The sequence below is a fragment of the Lucilia sericata genome, unplaced genomic scaffold, assembly GCF_015586225.1.
Source record: "Lucilia sericata isolate MDLA Ls3-8-SP2 unplaced genomic scaffold, ASM1558622v1 Contig000063F_arrow, whole genome shotgun sequence".
Taxonomy (NCBI): Eukaryota; Metazoa; Arthropoda; class Insecta; order Diptera; family Calliphoridae; genus Lucilia; species Lucilia sericata.
This window is the reverse complement of record NW_023994098.1, coordinates 555,001-574,922: the sequence shown is the minus strand read 5'-3', so window position 1 is coordinate 574,922 and position 19,922 is coordinate 555,001. Positions and strand designations below refer to the sequence as shown.

The 19,922-nt window shown below is 33.0% G+C and overlaps 1 protein-coding gene across 1 annotated transcript in view; it reads right to left on the bottom strand.

The window, feature by feature from the left end:
• Positions 1-19,922, bottom strand: part of LOC119616243 (ionotropic receptor 75a) — a 468,776-nt gene that overhangs the window by 222,830 nt on the left and 226,024 nt on the right. Inside the window, exon 4 of the mRNA XM_037972569.1 lies at positions 15,710-16,477. Coding sequence (XP_037828497.1) covers positions 15,710-16,477 — 768 coding nt within the window. The remainder of the gene's footprint in view (positions 1-15,709; positions 16,478-19,922) is intronic.

The window sequence follows — 19,922 nt, the reverse complement described above, 5'->3', positions numbered from 1 at the left end:
CAGAGCCTTGGTTGAAGTAGTACACATGGCACCACTTATACCCAAGCAGCATGTACGCTGAACTCCCTGTAGTAGTTTGATATTACACTTTTTGTCCAAAGCAGTCCACCAGATTATTGAAGCATAAGCTAGAATTGGTCTAATTACACTTTTATAAAGCCAATTTGTCATAGTAGGACTAAGACCCCATTTCATGCCTATGGTTCTCCTACATATCGCCCAGCACCGATGTGCCTTGTTGATCCTATCTTCTATGTGGTCTATGTCTGCATAGCAGACAGGTCTAAGTCCTTTCTCGGTTAGGGTCCTTAGGAGGCTATTAATCGTGGTTACCCAGAGTAAAGGTGACAAAATGCCACCCTGTGGTATACCACGAAATACCTTTTTCCTGATAGTTATATCGTACATCTCGCAGCTTATCCATCTGTTCCTTAGCATGTAGTTGATCCAGTTACGGAGCACCCGGTCAACATAAAACTGGTCTAGGGATTGGATAAGGGTATCAGTGTGCACGTTATTGAAAGCGCCTTCGATGTCAATGCATACCGCCAGTGTATACAGTTTGCTATCGAAAGATTCACCTATGTAGTGGACAACTTCATTTAAAGCGGTTTCCACCGATCGTCCCTTTACATAAGCATGCTGCTTATATTTAAGGTCTTTGTATGGTATGCTGCTTTTAACCATGCTATCGACTATCCGTTCCAAGGTTTTAAGTAGGAAGGACGTAAGACTTATCGGTCGATAGGACTTAGGTGTCGCATAGCTAGGTTTCCCTGGTTTGGGTATAAATATTACCCTTGCATCCTGCCATTTAACTGGGGTATATGCCAATTTTAAGCATGTAGTGAATATCTGTGACAGATGTACGGAAACCAGTCCCGCCTCCATCTGCAAAAGTGCCGGGAAAATTCCATCCGGCCCTGCAGCTTTATAGGGAGCAAAGCTCTTGATTGCTCCTTTAACCATGTCAGTTGTAATAACTATTTCCGTGTTACCCTCCCTTTCCTCCAATATCGGTTCATCTATGTTATTCGATATACCGGGTGGGAAATGAGAATCCATTAGGAGTTTCATTGTCTCCTCCATATCCTCAAGCCTCCTGCCCGTGTCATCGATCATAGATTCCGGTTGGACATGAGTTTTGGATAGGAATTTTTTATCTTCGATACGTCATTTACGCTATTTACCTGTTCACAGAAAAGTTTCCAGGAGTCTCGTTTGGCTTTTCGAACGATTTTCTTATATTCACCAAGTTTATTACGATACTCATCCCAGTATACTGCGGTCTTTTTACGCCGTGCCCGGTTAAATAGTTTGCGAAGAGTCTTCCCAAGGTTCCGGATCTCCCCAGTTACCCAGGGTTTTTCCTGGGCAGATCTCCGCTCTCGCAGAGGGCAGCTGTCCTCGAACGATTCAACCAGGGCACTTGTGAACGTTTCCACATTGGCATCTATATCCTCTTTATTTCGACATTGAAAAGTGTCCTGACCTAAACGGTTCTTTAGTAAGGTCCCGAACATTGTCCAATTAGTTTTAGACTTATTCCGAAACTTTATCGGCTTTGGTGGTGGCCTTAGTATTTTGAATCTTATGTACCGATGATCAGAAAAGGAGTGCTCGTCCGAAACTCTCCAATCCTGAATTTCGTTTATAAGCTCTTCTGAACATATAGTTATATCTAATACTTCTTCTCTGATTCTACTGACGAAGGTAGCTTTATTACCTAAGTTCAATGTTATCAAGTCTTTAGTATTAAGGAAATCCATGAGGGCTTGTCACCTGCGATTGGTGTTTGTACTACCCCAAGCTACATGGTGCGAGTTGGCATCACAACCTATTACAATTTTCTTATTTTTCCTTTGTGCCTCTTCAACCAGTTTCATCAGATCCGACGTTGGTGGTAGTGTCGGAGAATCGAAAGGCAGGTAAATAGATGCAAGGAATATGTTGCCACGACCTTGCTTCAGCACCGTTGCATCCGATGTTGATAATCCTGTTGAGAGGAGAAAACATAAGTTCTTGTGACATAAGATACATGTTCTCGGGCGAGATCCTGTATCAGCGTAGAAAAGTTGGAAATTTACGTGATTTAATCCAGAAACCTTGTTGCGAATCGTCCAAGGTTCCTGGATTAAAGCTATATGTATTTTACCTGTGTTGATTTTAGCCATCAGAGCGTTGGTAGCTGTCTCGCTCCGATGGAGGTTTATTTGGATAACCTCAATCATGGTCATCCATTAAACTGTCTTCCAGCGAGTTGGTGGTCACCTCCTCGCTCTTTGGATTTGACTCCTCCGGATAGCATGAAGTGGCTATTAATACAGTGGGTACTGTTGATGGCACTGCGGTGTCCTTATCAGGAATAGGAATAGCAGCATTTTTAATAGACACATTCCCAATTCTGGAGAGCACTGCTGTTCTGTCTTCTGGCGGGTGAGTGATTTCCTCCTCGCTTTTAGGATTTGACTCCTCAACATTGCCAGTACTTGCTAATGATGCTTTGGGTACTGTCTTAGGTGTTTTAGTGTCCTTGTCGGGGCCGGTTTTGACAGCCTTTTCAATCGGCGCCTCCCCAATGTTGGAAAGGGCAACTACACTTTTTTCTGGCGAGTTAATGGTAAATTCCTCGATTTTAGGATTTGACTCCTCAACGTTATCAGTAGTGGATACTGATGCTGTGGTCTTAGGTTTTTTAGTGTCCTTTTCGAGGCTTGTTGTAACAGCCCTTCCAATCGGCACCTTCCCAATTTTGAATATGACAGATTTAGAGGCGAAGTAAGCCCTACCTTTATTCTTGGCAAGACTAGTCATGGATTTCTGGTCGATACCTATTACAAATAAAGTTCCCTCAGGTTCTTCTTTCCTGTAAAAGACATCCCATTTTTCCACGGCCAGCTCAGCATTTTGACCTCCAAGAATTTCCAGTATACGTTCATTAGCCAGTTTACTGCCCCATCCTTTTATGTAGACAGTGGACTTTAGGAGCACCGGAAGCTCGCTCTTCTTTGCCAGTCCCAGCCTAGCGCCGTCCCAGGGAGGGGGGATACTTTCCACCAAGTTCTTTAGGGTGCTAACACATTGGTGAGATGCCAACCTCATCAACATCACGCCCATGCTGAGCTCGCAGCTCTCGCTCTCTATTGGTTGTTTGCCCTTTGAAGCGATTGCGTGGTCCACAATCTTATTGTTGACCAGGTCTTCTATTTTACTCTGTTGGTCTATTGGAATTTTGCCTGTCGGATTACCGGCATCGTAAACTGCATAGCAGAGATCGTCCCGGTGCCTACTTCTGGCAACTTTGGCGTAAGATGGCGGCTCTTTTCCTTTTCTTCTCGTTTTTCGGGGCTTCTTTTGAGATTCCCTTACCTTCGAGGTTGATTTCGCCGACGTGTTCGTCTTCGGAATATCTGGCTTGGCGTTGTCACCCTTACTCGCAGGATTCTCACTTGAGATTCCTTTGAGTGAAGTATGGCTTGGCTTCGACTGTGTATTAGAAGACGGGGAGCTCTTTTTCTTCTTAGGTTTATTCTGAGTTGTCAACTCCTCGGGAGACCTGATCCTTTTTGCCTCAGATCTTGTGAGAGAGTCCGATTTTTCCTTTGGAGTGTCGTGGGATTGACTAACTATGATTTCCTGAAGCATCTTTTTCAACTTCCTCCTCTGTGCTCCAGAAAGTCTTTTCTTAGTAATAGGTAGTTTAGCTATGCTATCACTCACCTCTTTCACCATTTGCTCTACTTCATCCGTAACTTTTATCTTTTTATTTTTATTTTCCATATCTTTTTTTCCAGTTTTTTGGTCCGCGGGGAATATAATATTCCCAGGTGGTGGACAATCTGCCCTCCCTCAGCTTAAGTGAAATTAAAGCTGGGAGAGTACAGATGGTCCATCACCACCCCCTATCCGCCACCCGGGGACGCGCTCGGTAGGACAAAACTGGAAAACTCCCCCGACGTTAATGTATAAAATAATTTATAAAATAAGAATACAGCGCCAAAAGCCTCGGTCTAACTAAATTTAAGTAAAATTAAATGTGTTAAAGTCCTTTCTAATAAGTCCTATACTCGATAGATATTCAATTTTTAGCTTATTTTGTTAAAGTCCTTTCTAATAAGTCCTATACTCGATAATACATATTAGAAGAATAGTATCACTTCCCAGATATTCCTTTTTTAGTTTATTTTGTCTGTGGAATCTTATATAAATATCATATTTAAAACACACAAGTTGAATGGAATATAGGAGTTATTAGAAAGGACTTTAACCTATTTAACTTTAGTTGTATTTAGTTAGATCGAGGTCTTTTGTGCTGTATTTTTATTTATGTTTATCAATTTTTATATATATTAATGTTAATGGAATATTAATGCATTCATTTTATTGCTTATTTAATGTTAATGTAAAATTAATGAACTAAATTCAGATATATTTAATGTTAATGCAAAATTAATGCATTAATTTCAAAAATATTTAATGTTAATGTAAAATTAATGCATTAAATTCAAAAATATTTAATGTTAATGGAAATTTAATGCATTAATTTTTACTAATTTAATTTTAATGCAATATTTTTTACATTAAATTAATTTTTTTTAATTTAATGTTAATGCAAAATTAATGGAAATCGCCCAGGTCTGGAAATATTAACCGTTGTACTGTACTACCACCCTCAAACTGTATTACCACCATCAAACAAATATGAGATGTATTATCAATATATTACTGCTTTATCTCCTTGTTGTTTTTTATGCTTTTATTTATAATTTGTTGAGGAAATTTTCAGAGGTAGTCTCAGATTTTTGCCCATATCTCAGTTATTTATGGACCGATTTTGCTGATTTTCAATAGTAAACTTCTCGAAAGCATGTCTGACAGAATTATTGAAGATTTGGATCCGAAGATATCTGTGGTCTTCAGAAAATTGATTTCAACAGACAGACAGACAGACGGACATGGCTTAATCGACTCCGCTATCTATAAGGATTCAGGGTCGGAAAATTATATTGTGGAAATTACAATCGGAATGACAAACTTATATATACCCTTCTCACGAAGGTGAAGGGTATAAAAAAAACGAGACCAGAATCACCATAATTCAACATGCATGTTCCGGCACATCTGCTTCCAGCTAATACAACAACTTAAGTATCAATTATATAGAGTTAATATTATTATTATTAATAGTATTAATACTATAGAATTTAACATTATTAATATACTTTGATTATATCTTTGTTATTTTTTGTTACTAGTATATTACATGTAATAATATTATATATAGTAGATAATTTCAAATGTATAACTCTCCTAAATTTACATTATTTAAACCATATTCACTTATAACACAACTCTAGATTTTAACTTAATGTTTTATTTAAATTTAAATAAAAACATGAGAACTAACATAAACTAAATTTCAGTAGGATGCTAAGTGGTGCTTAGGGACAGATTAAATAATAGGGTAGCATTTCTGTCATGGAGTCTGACGGATAGTCAGTAGGGTGGGAAACATACCCAGATGTCATAACACCATGATATCAAAAGTTTCATTCCTCACCAATATCATTCATAGCATTTTAAGATTTTTTGTTTGTATGCACCAGGGTATTTTAATTAGTCAAGAGTGTATATATGTTATGCGTTTAGGAAGCGGGTTGAGGACCAACATACCTTTCTGAGCTTGCTGGACAAATATATATTGCCTCTTAACTGCCGTACCATTTTTATAATAATTTCCTAAATACTTAATCAGAATTAAACGACGCGTAACAAATTTTAGGTTGATAGCGAAAACTAATTATGATTTCCTTTAAAATAAAATCTAAAATTTATAATTTTATTGTTTACAAATGTATAAATAAAATCTCAGAAAAATTTTAAAAGATTGGGAAATAGTATAGAATCTATGTAATATTGGATTATTAGATGAATATTTGACAATATTCCAATGGGCCAGCTCTATTTTTAGGCAATTAGGAAATGCTCCTCTGTCAATCAAATGATGGCCAAAATCATTTAATTTTCTTTTTTCATAGGGTATATGCATGTTAAATATAATGCTATATTAGATACCCAGCAAAAACTAGGTAATGGCTTTCAATTGTAATTGCTTACCTAACAACATACTTTTCAATGACTACTACATATCGCCTGGATTAGATAGAAATAGTCTAATAAGGTCTTACTAATAATATGTTATATAAATACTTTCTAATTCATTAGTCATCTTGCCAGTGAATATATAGAAGCTGTATATGTTTTCATGCGATTTACAATGACAACTTTTTCTAATTACTTGTAATCGTTTGGGGTAAGTACTTGTCTCCAATGACGTGTTAAAATATTGACTTAAAATGCTATTGTATAAGTAAATTTTAGTATTTTAACCCCTTACATTGTAATGAAAGTTTTTACTAGTTTTATCAATAATTGCAATAATTTATCAAAAATTGCAATAAAAATAAGAAGATGTGTAATAGTGATGTTAATTGTATCGTAAAATATTCGTTATTCTGATACTTTTACTAATTTAAAATTATATGTTATATGTACAAGTTAAAAAAAAGATATATCTTTTAACGTAAAAATCTGTAATTAAAGGAATATTGCGATTATTTTACAAAATACATGGAGAATTGAAAATGGTTGTCGACAAAACTACTCGAAAAGTTTTCACATGGAAATTAAATACGTAATTTTCTCATTTTAATAAGAAAACAAATCATTCATCTAACTTTAATAAATTTCTTTCTTAAAATTTTTAAATTTGATGGTCATAATCTTTTTAGTAAAATATGTAAAAAATAAAAAATGTATTCTTGAGTTAAAAAAGAATTATGGGACTATAAAGCTCTTAAAGGGAATTGTGTAAGCTTTCTTTTAAGCAAAAACAAAAAAGGGCCAATTTTGAAAAAACATTAAATTTAAAAAAAAAAAACTTAAAATTTTTATTTGGAAGCAATGAAGAAATAGCTATCTGAGCTTTGGTCAATTTTTGCTAGGACCAATATGTGAAAAGTTATACTCATTTAAATAAAACCCTGTATGACGAAAATGTCTAACTTTGACACCCTCTGACTCCGGCAGTTCTCGACCGAAAGAGCTGAAAATTTATGTGGCCTACTATCCCATAGTACTAACCTTCGTGCAAATTTCATCCAAATCGGAAGACATTACATAATTTGGAGCAAGGACTCTCATAGCTGTCATATATCCTTTTTACTAAAAATGCGTTAAAATCTATAAATCAAAAAAAAAAGAATTTAAATTTAGCTTTTTAATTATCATTTTGGCCTATAGATTCTTCCTATGAATCTAAAAGGAAATTGTTTGGTCTTAAAACATTGCACGATCGCTGATCTTGTTGTTGTGTAATGTTTGCTTATAAAGCTTTATCTGGTCTAATATTATGTACCGATATTTGGGATCATTTTACATTATTTAATCCACCTAGATATTTGAGGAGAAACCGCATATTTGAAGACACTTTGCATAGGGCAAATTATGCAAATTATTACAAGATGCCTAAAATTATGTAATAGTATTTCTCCTATATTAAATTTTAATGTCAGCTTAAATAGATTTAAAATAAATTTATTTATGTTATAAAATTAAATTATTGATTATATTAAGTAATCTCTTAGGGCCAATCTTTAGGTGAAAGATTAGCGATTAAATTAAAATTAATCCTCGAAAGATGTTTTTGAGTACTCAATTAGTTAATTTTGTTTGCAAGTTTAAGCGCCCAATGGAGGTAGTTTAATCTTAAGCACGAAATGCAAAAGTGTAAACAGCTGATGCAAAAAAAATAATAAAATTTTTATAAATATAAACATTAAAATGTTCTATTTATTGATTAGTATAAATTATGGACACTTCAAAATACATTTTTTGTTTTTAATTTAAGTTTTCATTAATTTTCATATTAAATTTACAATTATCTTCTTCTTTTTTATAAAATATGCATTGTTTTGATAACAAACAGTGAATTTTTCTGTTGTTTTTTATGGCAACACTGCAAAGTTTAATCTTGTACTCAAAAACATCAAAGGGGATTAACATAAGATTAAATTTATTTTTAGATTAACTAATCTGATTATTAATTGGCATTTGATTACCATCTCAAAAACCCGCACTTAGAATTTTCTATAGATGAAGTGAAATAAATAAAAAAGACATAAAATATTTGTGTGTAATTATACCCCACACCACTTTAGTGGGGAGAGTATATTGGGTTTGTGCTGATGTTTGTAACGTACAATTTGGCGTATCTTCTATGGTACCGGAGACGAAGCTTATTGAAAATGGTTAACATCGGTCCATTATTTCACCTAGCCCCCATACAACTGAACCGACGAATAGGGCTTTTAAGTTCATAATTATGTTTAATATACTCGTATCTCGACAAAAAGCTGCAAAACCAAGTTCTATACCAAAGAATATAATGAAATTGGGGCTTGTCAGTTGGTATCTAAAAGAGTTGTCGTTCGGTACCTAACTGTACTGAATGTATTGGTAGAATTTTTGTATAAGTATTGGAGCTCCAACCACTTTCACTACTCTTTCCAAACATACATAAACATACTTGCATAAAATCGTACATAAAAATTTTAGGAAAAAAATAACATTTAAATTTATATATTTTGCAATTTATTTTGCTCATATCTGATGAGTAATATCTTTTTTGGAAAAAATATGTTTATTTTAAATAATTTTTTCATTTTCAATACCAAAATTTATAACATTGTTTATCAATTTTAATTTTAACACACAAAATTTTATTGTAAAAAAAATTAAAAAAATATTTTTTTAGTTTGTGAAAAATAAAAATAATTCGGGATTTTAAATGCGATAACATTGTTTAAACAAATAAAAAACGTTTCGTGTTTGTGAAAAAATGTCTTTCAGGTCCTATTATCCCGGTATTTTCGCGAAAAAGTTTTAAAGCATTGTGAGAGAATTGAGTCTCACAAGTGTGTTGAATTTTCACAGAACTCGACTGTAAAGAGAGGAAATGTTATTGTTGTAAAATAATGTCGCAGTCCAACTTCTTTATATGCTTTGTTCTATACTATACTTGATAACCTTCATGAATATTATAATTAAAGGGACTCATTTGACCATAACCCCTATACAAAGCCCCCTTCAAAATTTGACTTAAATGTTCACAATTTTATTCAGCAATAAATGGCTTAAGTACATATATCTGAGGCAAGGTACAATTCAACTTAAATGATTTATTATGAAAACTAAATCACATTTTATTTTTGTAACAGGTGTAGGGTATTATATGGTCGGCCTCGCCTGGCTATAATTTCATACTTGTTATGTTTATGTACTGGTCCAACATAGGTACGCAAATTTCTATACCAAAGTTTATTGAATTATGAATAATAAAGAAGCTTTCGCGAAAACTGTTTTCCCAATACTAGTAATTCTGCTCTAGTATAAATAGTGTACGAATATGTAATTATTTCTACAACTATTCGGATTTTTTAATAATTGTCATTGCATGTGTTTTAAAATCGCTATTTTCATGAAAAAATATTTCTATTCAAGTGGTCAGAAACGCCTTTTTTGCAAAAAAAAAATTGTTTTAAAAAAAACTTATTTTCTTAACAATTTTATTTGTGCAAAATATTGTAGAAATCATGCGATCATTTTTTAAATTATTTCGATTTTAATTAACACCAAAAATAAATCGTTGACCAGCAGTTTGCTTCCAAGAATGAAAAAAATTATTTGCAAATAGTATTATAAAAACGCTTTAAATTACAAAAATAAAAAAATATTTATAACTATGTTTGCAAAAAAAATTAAAATTTTGCAAAATATAGGAAAAAGTTGGTTGTTTTTCTTAACGTTTCTCATAAAATACACGTTAGGCTATAATAAAATCTGAAAAAATATTTTCTAACATGATGAAATAAATCAAACTGAATTTTAAGTATATTGTCTGCTCAAAATATTTCGAGTATAAAATCAATTTCAACAAAATAGATTACAAAAAATATATAATTTAACATTTACGTTAAGTACATCATGATGAATCAATAAAATTATAATTTGCTAGAAAAACGCAATTTGAAATATATATATTTTTTTAATTTTTCCTAAAAATATATTCATTAATATGCTGTTACAAAATTTAAGATATTGCAAAATGTACGAAAATATTGGTTCTGTCTTCAATAATGAGTAAAAAAATTTTAAAAATATTTACTAACATTTTTAAAAAGTTAAACAAAATGTGTGAAACGTGAAGATGACAATTATAGGTCTAAAGGCAGGAAAATCACCTGGTATAGATAAAATTACTACCACTATGATAAGTTCTCGTTGCTACGTATTAGATATTTCCCTACCTCATGTAAAGTATCCGAAATTCTTTCAAACTAGCTAACTAACTATGATACCAAAACCGGGGAAAGATGTCACTCAAGTGACATCATATCGTCCCATTAGCCTGTTGCTATATTCTCAAAGCTTGAAAGCCTTATAGTACACCTTAACGATAATTCCATTATTCCTGATCATCAGTTTGGTTTCAGAAGGAAGCACAGCACTATCGAACAGGTACATCGAATAAGTACTCTTTTCGGAAGGCCTTCGAGAGCAAGCAATATTGCTCATCATTATTCATAGATATTTCTCAAGCTTTCGATAAAGTCTGGCACAGAAAATTATCACATTACTAACTTCGAATGTTCACAAACTGCTTAAAAATTACATATATGAAAGATCTTTTCAAATCAGATCTAAAGATGTGACCTCTTCCCGTCGAAAAATATCTGCTGGAGTACCCCAGGGGAGTATTCTAGGTCAGATATGCCAACGAGCACACTGTCTCACACATCTACATCTGCGGATGATACCGCTTCAATAGGTTCTGAACGACTCCAGTTTCACATCGGCGAATTGGAAAAGTGGTTCGACAAATGGAAAATAAAAGGCATTGCAACAAAATGTGCACACGTTACATTTACTTTAAGACGGGAAAATTCTCCTTCCGTACAGATAAACAATATAAAAATTCCTAAACAATGCTATGTGAGATATCTTGGTATACACCTTGATCGCCGCTTAACATGGACTTTCCACATTGAAGCCAAGGTTACACAAATAAAATTAAAGTCAGCTCAAATGTACTGGCTATATGGACCACGGTCAGCTCTTCACTTGGAGTACAAAGTGCTTTTGTACAAAACAGTTATAAAACCGATATGGCTATACGGCATTCAACTGTGGGGAATCGCATCCTCATCTAACATTGAAAAATCACAAAGAAAGCAGTCAGCACTGTTAAGGTCAATAACATGTGCCCCATGGTACATTCGCAATAGTAATATTCATAGGGATCTTAATGTCCCCATAATACGCGCGGAGATCAAATTCTCTTGTTTAACCTACTTGTCGAAACTAATGGATCACCCAAATCCCAGAGAGTTGCTGTCATTTGAGGGTCATAGACGACTGAGAAAAATGGAAACATTGGATTTGGGGAGATAATTAAATTATCGATAACTTTTGTTGAAATTGCAGCTGCAATACCTACGTTAGTTATAGTTTAGGTTAAGATTTTAATACTTATTGTAAATTTGTATATAAGAAAGATTCGATAAAGAATAAATGAAAAAAAAAACGATTAATAAAACTATAATATGATGAAATGTTATATTTAATAATTATATGATATGTTATTATTTTAATAATGATCATAATATGATATTTTTTGATACTAATAAATATCATAATATGTTTTAACTTTAACCATAATTCTAACCATAATATGTTAGATTATGGTTACCACAACCATATTTTTTCTCTGCGTGTATTAATCTCTTAAATCTCTCATTTCCTTGATTCCTTCATTCCTCTTTCGTATTTTTCTCGCTTAACCTGCTTAAGTTAAAATCTATGTGGACAAAATTAAAAATCCTGTATCTTCTGAATTTGGAGAAACGTGTTTTTCGGTAGCTTACAAATTGCTCATCTCCAATACAAAAAGGTTTTTTAAATGGACGTTTCGTTTTCATGAGGGAAGTACGAGAAAAAAATTTTAACTAAATTACACATATCTCAATTATTTCACCATATTTTATCTCCAAGTGGGAATCGAACGCAAGCCTGCAGGAATATTCAATTAATAATACTTATAAATGGTTATAAATAAAGATACATCACACATATTTTTTAAAAACTTTTATGCATTTTCCTGAAACGAATGTGCTAAAATGACAGGACTGATTCACACTGAACTCGTCAATTTATTTTATTTCTATCTATTTATTTTTAAAAAATATTATTGTGGTGCTACTTTTGAAATTTTTTTCTGTGAAAATTTATAAAATTCAAAATATGTTATTTTTCAATCACTTTGTGTTCGATATTCCCAACTTAATTTTTTGCATTACTCTAATAGAGATAGATAATAATATGTAGCAATAAGTGGAACAATAAAACCGAAAAATTTAATTTTTTTAAGTTAAATGCAATACTCTTCCAAAATTTCGATAGTTGAGTCTAAAATAATAAAGTCGATATTAAATATCATATCAAATCCCTTACTCTAAAATTAAATTTAAGCATCACTCATGAGTCCTTTGACCCCAACATGTGGTGTACGAAGCTTGTACAATTTTACAAACGCTAATGTTTGTTTAAAATTTTCATATTCCAAGAATATATTCCACATACTTATCTTTACCTTAAAAGACGTGTCTAACATTTGTTAATCATTAAAAGTGAATTTTAATTTTCTAGTATAATTCAGAGGAATAAAATATTTCCAAAATTTATTTGATTTGTCAAATAATAGATCGGATTAAATAAAGTGCTGAACAAACGAAGTGTAAAAGAATTGTTAAAAATAATTAATATCTAAAAATATAATCGCAGACAACATTATAAAATTCAAAATATGGCACATAAAAAATTACCAGTGCTTGGAAGATTTTTGTTTGTTTAAAAGAAAACTAAAAAAATAATTACAATTTACGCCGAACGCATTAGATTCACCATATTAAGTTTAATATGTAACCATAATATGGTTAATTGAAGCCATGTGATTACTTGAAACTATAATATGCTTACTTGAAACTACAATATGATGCTACAACATCACATTAAGATTAATATCTATACCAATTTGTGTGAGATGCGGAGACATCCATAAAAGCCTAGATTGTCCCCACCCAAAAACAGATAACAATAAAAGAAAATGTAGTAACTGTGGTCAAAATCATACTGCTAACTATCGCGGATGTCCAGTATATCTACACATCCAACAATCAAATAGGACCAGAAGACCTTTATATGCTCAATATAAAGCTTCTAACTTCCCAAGCCTTCCTAATACTTCTAGCGTTCAATATAGAAGTATCACAAATAAAAGTAATCCGTTACCCAAACGCACGCAAAACAAACTTCTAGTGCCCAATATAGAAGTCTTACAAATAAAAATAATGAAAATTTGCAAACAAATAATGAAAGTAATGCCACATTATCTTCATATGCACATGCATTAAAACACCCGAAACAAATTCACAAAGCTCTATTGAGAATATAATTCAAACCATGAACAATTTCATGGCAAATAAGCAAAATATGTTGCAACAATTAATGTAGAATCAAATATGGCGCCCACAGCGCTTAGACGCGATATCTGGCGATAGAACTAAATCTAAGACCGTATTGGATTGTAAGAAAGCTTTAACTAATACTCTCCCAGAGGCAAGGTTTACATCATATGGGTACCAGCTCACTCGGGAGTAGTCGGCAACGAAAGGGCGAATGTAATAGCTTTAAAGTGAAGAGGCAGTTAACCTGACAAACGCAAAACCATTCGACGCAACAAAACTGAACTAAAAATATGGGAGAGAGAATCCCATAAGGCCTCCTGGAATAATGAAAAAGTGGGTAGAACCACGAAGATCCTATGATTAGAGCAAGACGAAAAATCTCCTCAAAATGGGCAAGTCTGAAGTTAGTATGATGATACGTATTCTGAGTGAACACACAGGACTACGAACACATCTCTGCAAAATTGGACGTGCGGATGAATGTAGAGCATGTGGACGAATGTAGAACATGTGGACGAATGTAGAGCATGTGGAGAGGACAGTGAAACTCTGGAGCACTTTCTTTGCCACTGCCAGGCATTCTTACACGTTAGATCCAAGTATCTTCGATGTGATGTTATTCCGGAAATAACATTCCTGCCTAACACTGATTGGAGGATTCTTAGGAATTACGTTCAGTTCAATCAGTGAACTTTTTTCATGATAAGGAGCGCACAACAGGCCCGATTGCGGCCTATTCGTATTTCTTCGGATTTGATGTAGTATACATCCTCCTATCAATCTAACCTAACCGTGAAGACGACAATCAAAGGTCTAAAGGCATGCAAATCACCAGGTATAAATAAAATTACTACCACTATGATAAGTTCTCGTTGCTACCTATTAGATATTTCCCTACCTCATGGAAAGTATCCGAAATTGTTATGATACCAAAGTAGCCTCCTGTAGGTTAGTGGTTAGTGTTCTAGTCTGGTAGACCGGACGTGGTGGGTTCGATTCCCACCTGAGGCACTGGTTAAGGAGCGCACAACACGCCCGATAGAGGCCTAGGTGTATTTCTTCGGATTTGATGTATATACATCCTCCTTTCAAACTAATTAACTAACTATGATACCAAAACCGGGAAAAGATGTCACTCAAGTGACATCATACCATCCCATCAGCCTGTTGCCTATATTCTCTATTAAACTTTTTGAAAAGTTATTGCTGGAAATAACCATAATTCATAATTATATGAGGGGTAGGGCCAGTTATTGACGGATCATCATAAAATCTTGTAGAGCGATTTTGGTTAATACAAAAGTTTTTTATGTTAAAGATTTAATTTCCTATAAAATTTGTTCATGTCATCGCTGTGTTCGTATTTTTAAGCCAGTACCGAACGTTAATTAATTTTTTGAATGGGAGTAGGGTTCATTATGAACCGATCGACATACAAGTTGAAAGTTTTTTGTTTCTTACAAAACTTGTTTATGTCGTATTTTTAAGCCCGTAATGAGCGTTATAGTTATTTTCTAAAGGGGACCTTATATGGGGTAAGGGACAATTATGGACGGACCCTCAAACATTTTTGTAAAGATATATTGGTTCTTACAAAACTTTCTGATGTTGAATTTCATCGCTGTATTTTTAAGCCAGTAATGAGGGTTAGTCATTTTCTGGAAGAGACCTTATATGCGTGTACAGGTCAATTATGGACCCATCTTCATAAAATTAGGCAGAGAGATTATGGTTCTTACAAATCTTGTTTATGTCGAATTTCATAGCTATACTAGTATTTTTTAAAGCAGTTATGACTGTTAAAACTGTTTTTAGGGGTACCACGAAAAAACAACCTTTAGCCAAAGGGAATATTTGTGTAAAATTTCATCCCTCTAGTTCTTTCTGTTCGGACGCTATCGTATATTCAACAGACGGACGGACATGGCTTGATCGTCTTAAAATTTAATAAGGTCCCAGAATATACCTATATACCTTTGTAGGTCTTTGGTCAATATTACGATGTATCACAAACGTAATAAATATATCTTCCACCTTTTTTGATGGTGGGTATAAAAATGTTATGTTGTTGAAACATTCCTCTTATCATTCTAATTTCTAATCAGGAAATATTTATCTTTACTTACTCGAAAAAGTATTTTGTAGTATCCTATGTCTTCAAACGAAAGACGTAGTTCACTCGAAATAATTTCATCAACTGATGCTGGTCCTTGAGCCGTATTACTTAAGAGTCCACCAACTACCGATGATGTATAATAGTTATACATAACTAGTGAAAATATAAAAGTTGTTATGGTTATAATTCGAGATGAAATTCCTTTTGGTATTGGATCCAAGCCTTGTTGACAAATGACAGCAATAACATTTAAAGGGATAGCATACAAATTGCCATCATAGTTTCCTGTATATATTGAAGTATTTTTTAAGCAATGTACGCTGTATTCAATGCAAATCCATATAATGATTAATGTTAGAAATGTTACAAATGCAACTATCCACACGTGTATCTGAAATGGGGCAAGGAAGTTGCCTCTTTGGTTATGCACGTTTAAATTGGGTGTAAATCGAAACAGAAAAGATGTTTCCAGCTTCCAGCTTTGTTGAATTATATCAAAATATGCGAAACGATTAATACGATTATATGAAGCTGATGCCCCAATATCCGCTTCGTTGCGTTGCATAATACCAATATAACCCAAGCGGAATGTTGAATTTTCTAATTTACCAGCCCATCCTCTAGCATTTCGATAATTAACTGTGAAATTCAATCTTTCTCGAATAATTTCTGACAACTCAAAGTGGTATTTGCTAAAAGCTGAAACACCAACATCTTTTGAGGCTCGGCTTAATATTTCGATTATTTGATTAGTTGATGTTATATTTTCTTGATCAATCTAAAACATTTGGTATAAATAAGAACGTTATTAGTATTGAGTAAATTAATTGTATGCAATTTTTAAAAATATAATCTCGAGAATGGTAAAATGTTCACATTGCATTCTGAGAGGCTTTTGAACCGATTGAACAATCGTGGAAACATACACCTTGGATCTCCGACAATACCTCCAACGTCGAATCTGATAAAACTGGTTGAAGAGCCATAAAAAAGAAAATTGTAATAGGTTGTGATGCCAACTCAAGTCCTCTTGAGTTTGAACTTAGGTAATAAAGCTACCTTCGAAAAGTTTCGGAATAAGTCTAAAACTAATTGTACAATGTTCGGGACTTTGCTAAAGAACCGTTTAGTACAGTACACTTTTCAATGTCGAAATAAAGAGGATATAGAGGCCAAAGTAGAAACATTCACGTGCAGCGTTACCGTTACAAAATTTCGAAAAGTCGCACAAAAAGGGAATTTTTGGGGAAAAATCGCACATTAAAGGGATTTTTAAAGCAAAAAGTGTCAACGTAGTTAAAATTATTAAATTTGTATTTAAATGTGTATTAAATTGGTAAATAAATCAAAATAATAAACCTCATATTAATTAGCATTACAATAAAAAAATATCAATTTGGCAGATACACTCACAATCAAATCATTTACCCCATCTTATGTATTTATCGTCACAATATTTTAAGATTTTGTATTCAAAAAATATTTTAAGCGATATATTTCTGAAATAGGATAAACGTAGGTTGAGATGAGACATAAATTTATATCAAATCAACGATTTTCATATATTCAAAAATTTTTTCTAGCTGCCATCCTTAAGGTCCTAGCGTATTAACGATATTTTTTTCATACAATTTATTTCTACTAGACGATTCAATAATTTTGAATATACAAATACTAATCCACTCAGAATATTAATGGAAAATTGCATCTCCCATGCTCACTATTTGTTTGCCCTTTCATACCCGGAACAGACAGATGGGCAGAAATAGATTTATACAAAAACATAAATAAATCAAAAAAAATTTTCTAGCTGCCATACTTAAGGTCCTAGCGTATTAACGATATTTCATTCACACAATTTTTTTCTACTTAGACGATTCAATAATTTTGAATATACAAATACTAATCCACTCAGAATATTAATGGAAAATTGCATCTCCCATACTCACTATTTGTTTGCCCTTTCATGCCTGGAACAGACAAATGGGCAGAAATAGATTTATACAAAAACATAAATAAATCAACGCGTCTTCTGCTTGTAAACATATTACATATTTTCATAAAATTTATTGGCACATGGCTTAACCTCAATTTCGATGATCATTTTATAACATTTGGTACATTTTGGACCAAGGACACATACATACATACTTATATATTAATGATATATATGGGATAAAGTTACTTAAGGAAGTGATCATTATACATATGACAGCTATGGCCAATTATAGAAAAAAATATTCAGAATGATTTGTACAAAATCACTGAAATATGTGCTTGTATAATACAAGTCGATGGTTGGGGTGGCGAAAGATAAAAATTCCTATACAAAACTCATGTCCATCCGGAATCTATGATCGATGACACGAGCAGGATGCTGGAGGATATAGAGTAGACAATGAAACTCCTAATGGACTCTCATTTCCCACCTGATATATCGGTTACTATAGATATTGGAGGAAGGGACGGCTAACATAGAGATAGTTATTACAACTGACATTACAGGTGGCTCTATAAAGCTGCTGGACCGGATGATATTTTCCCAGCACTTTTGCAGATGGATGGATGGACTGGTTTCCGTACATTTGTCAAAGATTAAAATGCATGCTTAAAATTTGCATAGACACCAATTAAATAACAGGATGCAAAGATAATTTTTATACCCAAACGAGGGACCTCTTTACTCTGGATAACCACGATTAATAGCCTCTAAAGGACCCTGACCGAGAATGGACTCAGAAAAATCTACTATAGATCATGTCGTAATACTTTAAAGGGGAAATTACTTGTGTAGGCCCCGAATACGGCCAAAAGGCCTCCTTTTATGTGTTCTCACTTAATCCGGGTTCTACGTACTTTATTTTATGTTTCTAGGTTCAATATTATAGAAAATTCAAAATGTATCTTTTGTAGAACGAAAAATTACCAAAAGTCGCCTTTTATAGGTTCTCATCTTATCCGGGCCCTACATGCTAAATTTCATGTTTCTAGTACGAAAAAGTACCAAAAAGTTTCTACATACTTAATTTAATGTTCCTAGGTTCAATATTGTAGAAAATTCAAAAAGTACCCTTTGTAGAACGAAAAAGTACCAAAAAGTCGCCTTTCATAGGATCCCACTTACTCCGGGCTCTACATACTTAATTTCATGTTTCTAGCCAATAACATTCGTAAGGTGATGTACTTGCTTTGCTTTTTTATAAAAAATGCACATAACCATACGGTGACAAACTTATATACCCTTCTCACGAAGGTGAAGCGTATAATAAAGTATAATAATAAAAGTAATGTGTAATAATAATGTTACTATACTCTATTGATTTAAAAAGTTTAGAATGCTTGTTATGATGATTTTTGGATGGTGAGGGACCCCGGATATAACTGGGATGGTTTTCGATGTACATCCTCTAAACGATTCATATTGATATATGTATTTTTAGATATGAGGAAATCCAATTGAGGAATGTAGGTGTTAAAGAATGGTCCGAACTGTTTTTTGTCATTTTTAAATGGTTATAACTTTGGATCTAGTTGTTGGATTTCCATGATTGTTTTACTGTATGATAACTACATGTCCTATCTAGTAAATCTCATGTATTCGAGAGTTTACTTTTTGAAATATTAAGAAAATATGAAAAACTAATAAAAAAAAAAATGGTGACACTCTTTATTGAAAAAGATTTTTGTATATCACAGCCTAACATTGCTTATAAATGTTATAATTATTTTTAACACCCTGGTCAAAATTTTTGTTTAAAATATCACAGCCTAACATTGCTTATAAATGTTATAATTATTTTTAACACCCTGGTCAAAATTTTTGTTTAAAATATTTTATAATGTATAAATAACTATGATAATCACGATAATGTTTGTGTCAAAAATTCTTAAAAACGACATAAATTGTAAATTTACCAATGATTTGAAAATGACAAAAAGCAGTCATGCTTTAGTCCATGTTTGTCTAATTTGTAAAGCAGTAGGTACCTTATCAAATGTTTGAAATTCGTTTTTTAATAACACTTAATTTGGCAATACCTCTATAATTAGAAATGTTAGATTTGTTTCCGAACGGGAACAAAGGAATAATGTATGATGTTTTCCAGAAAACAGGAAAATGACCGTTGCAAATAACCGTTTAAAAGGTATGTATGTATGTATGTATGTATGTATGTATGTATGTATGTATGTATGTATGTATGTATGTATGTATGTATGTATGT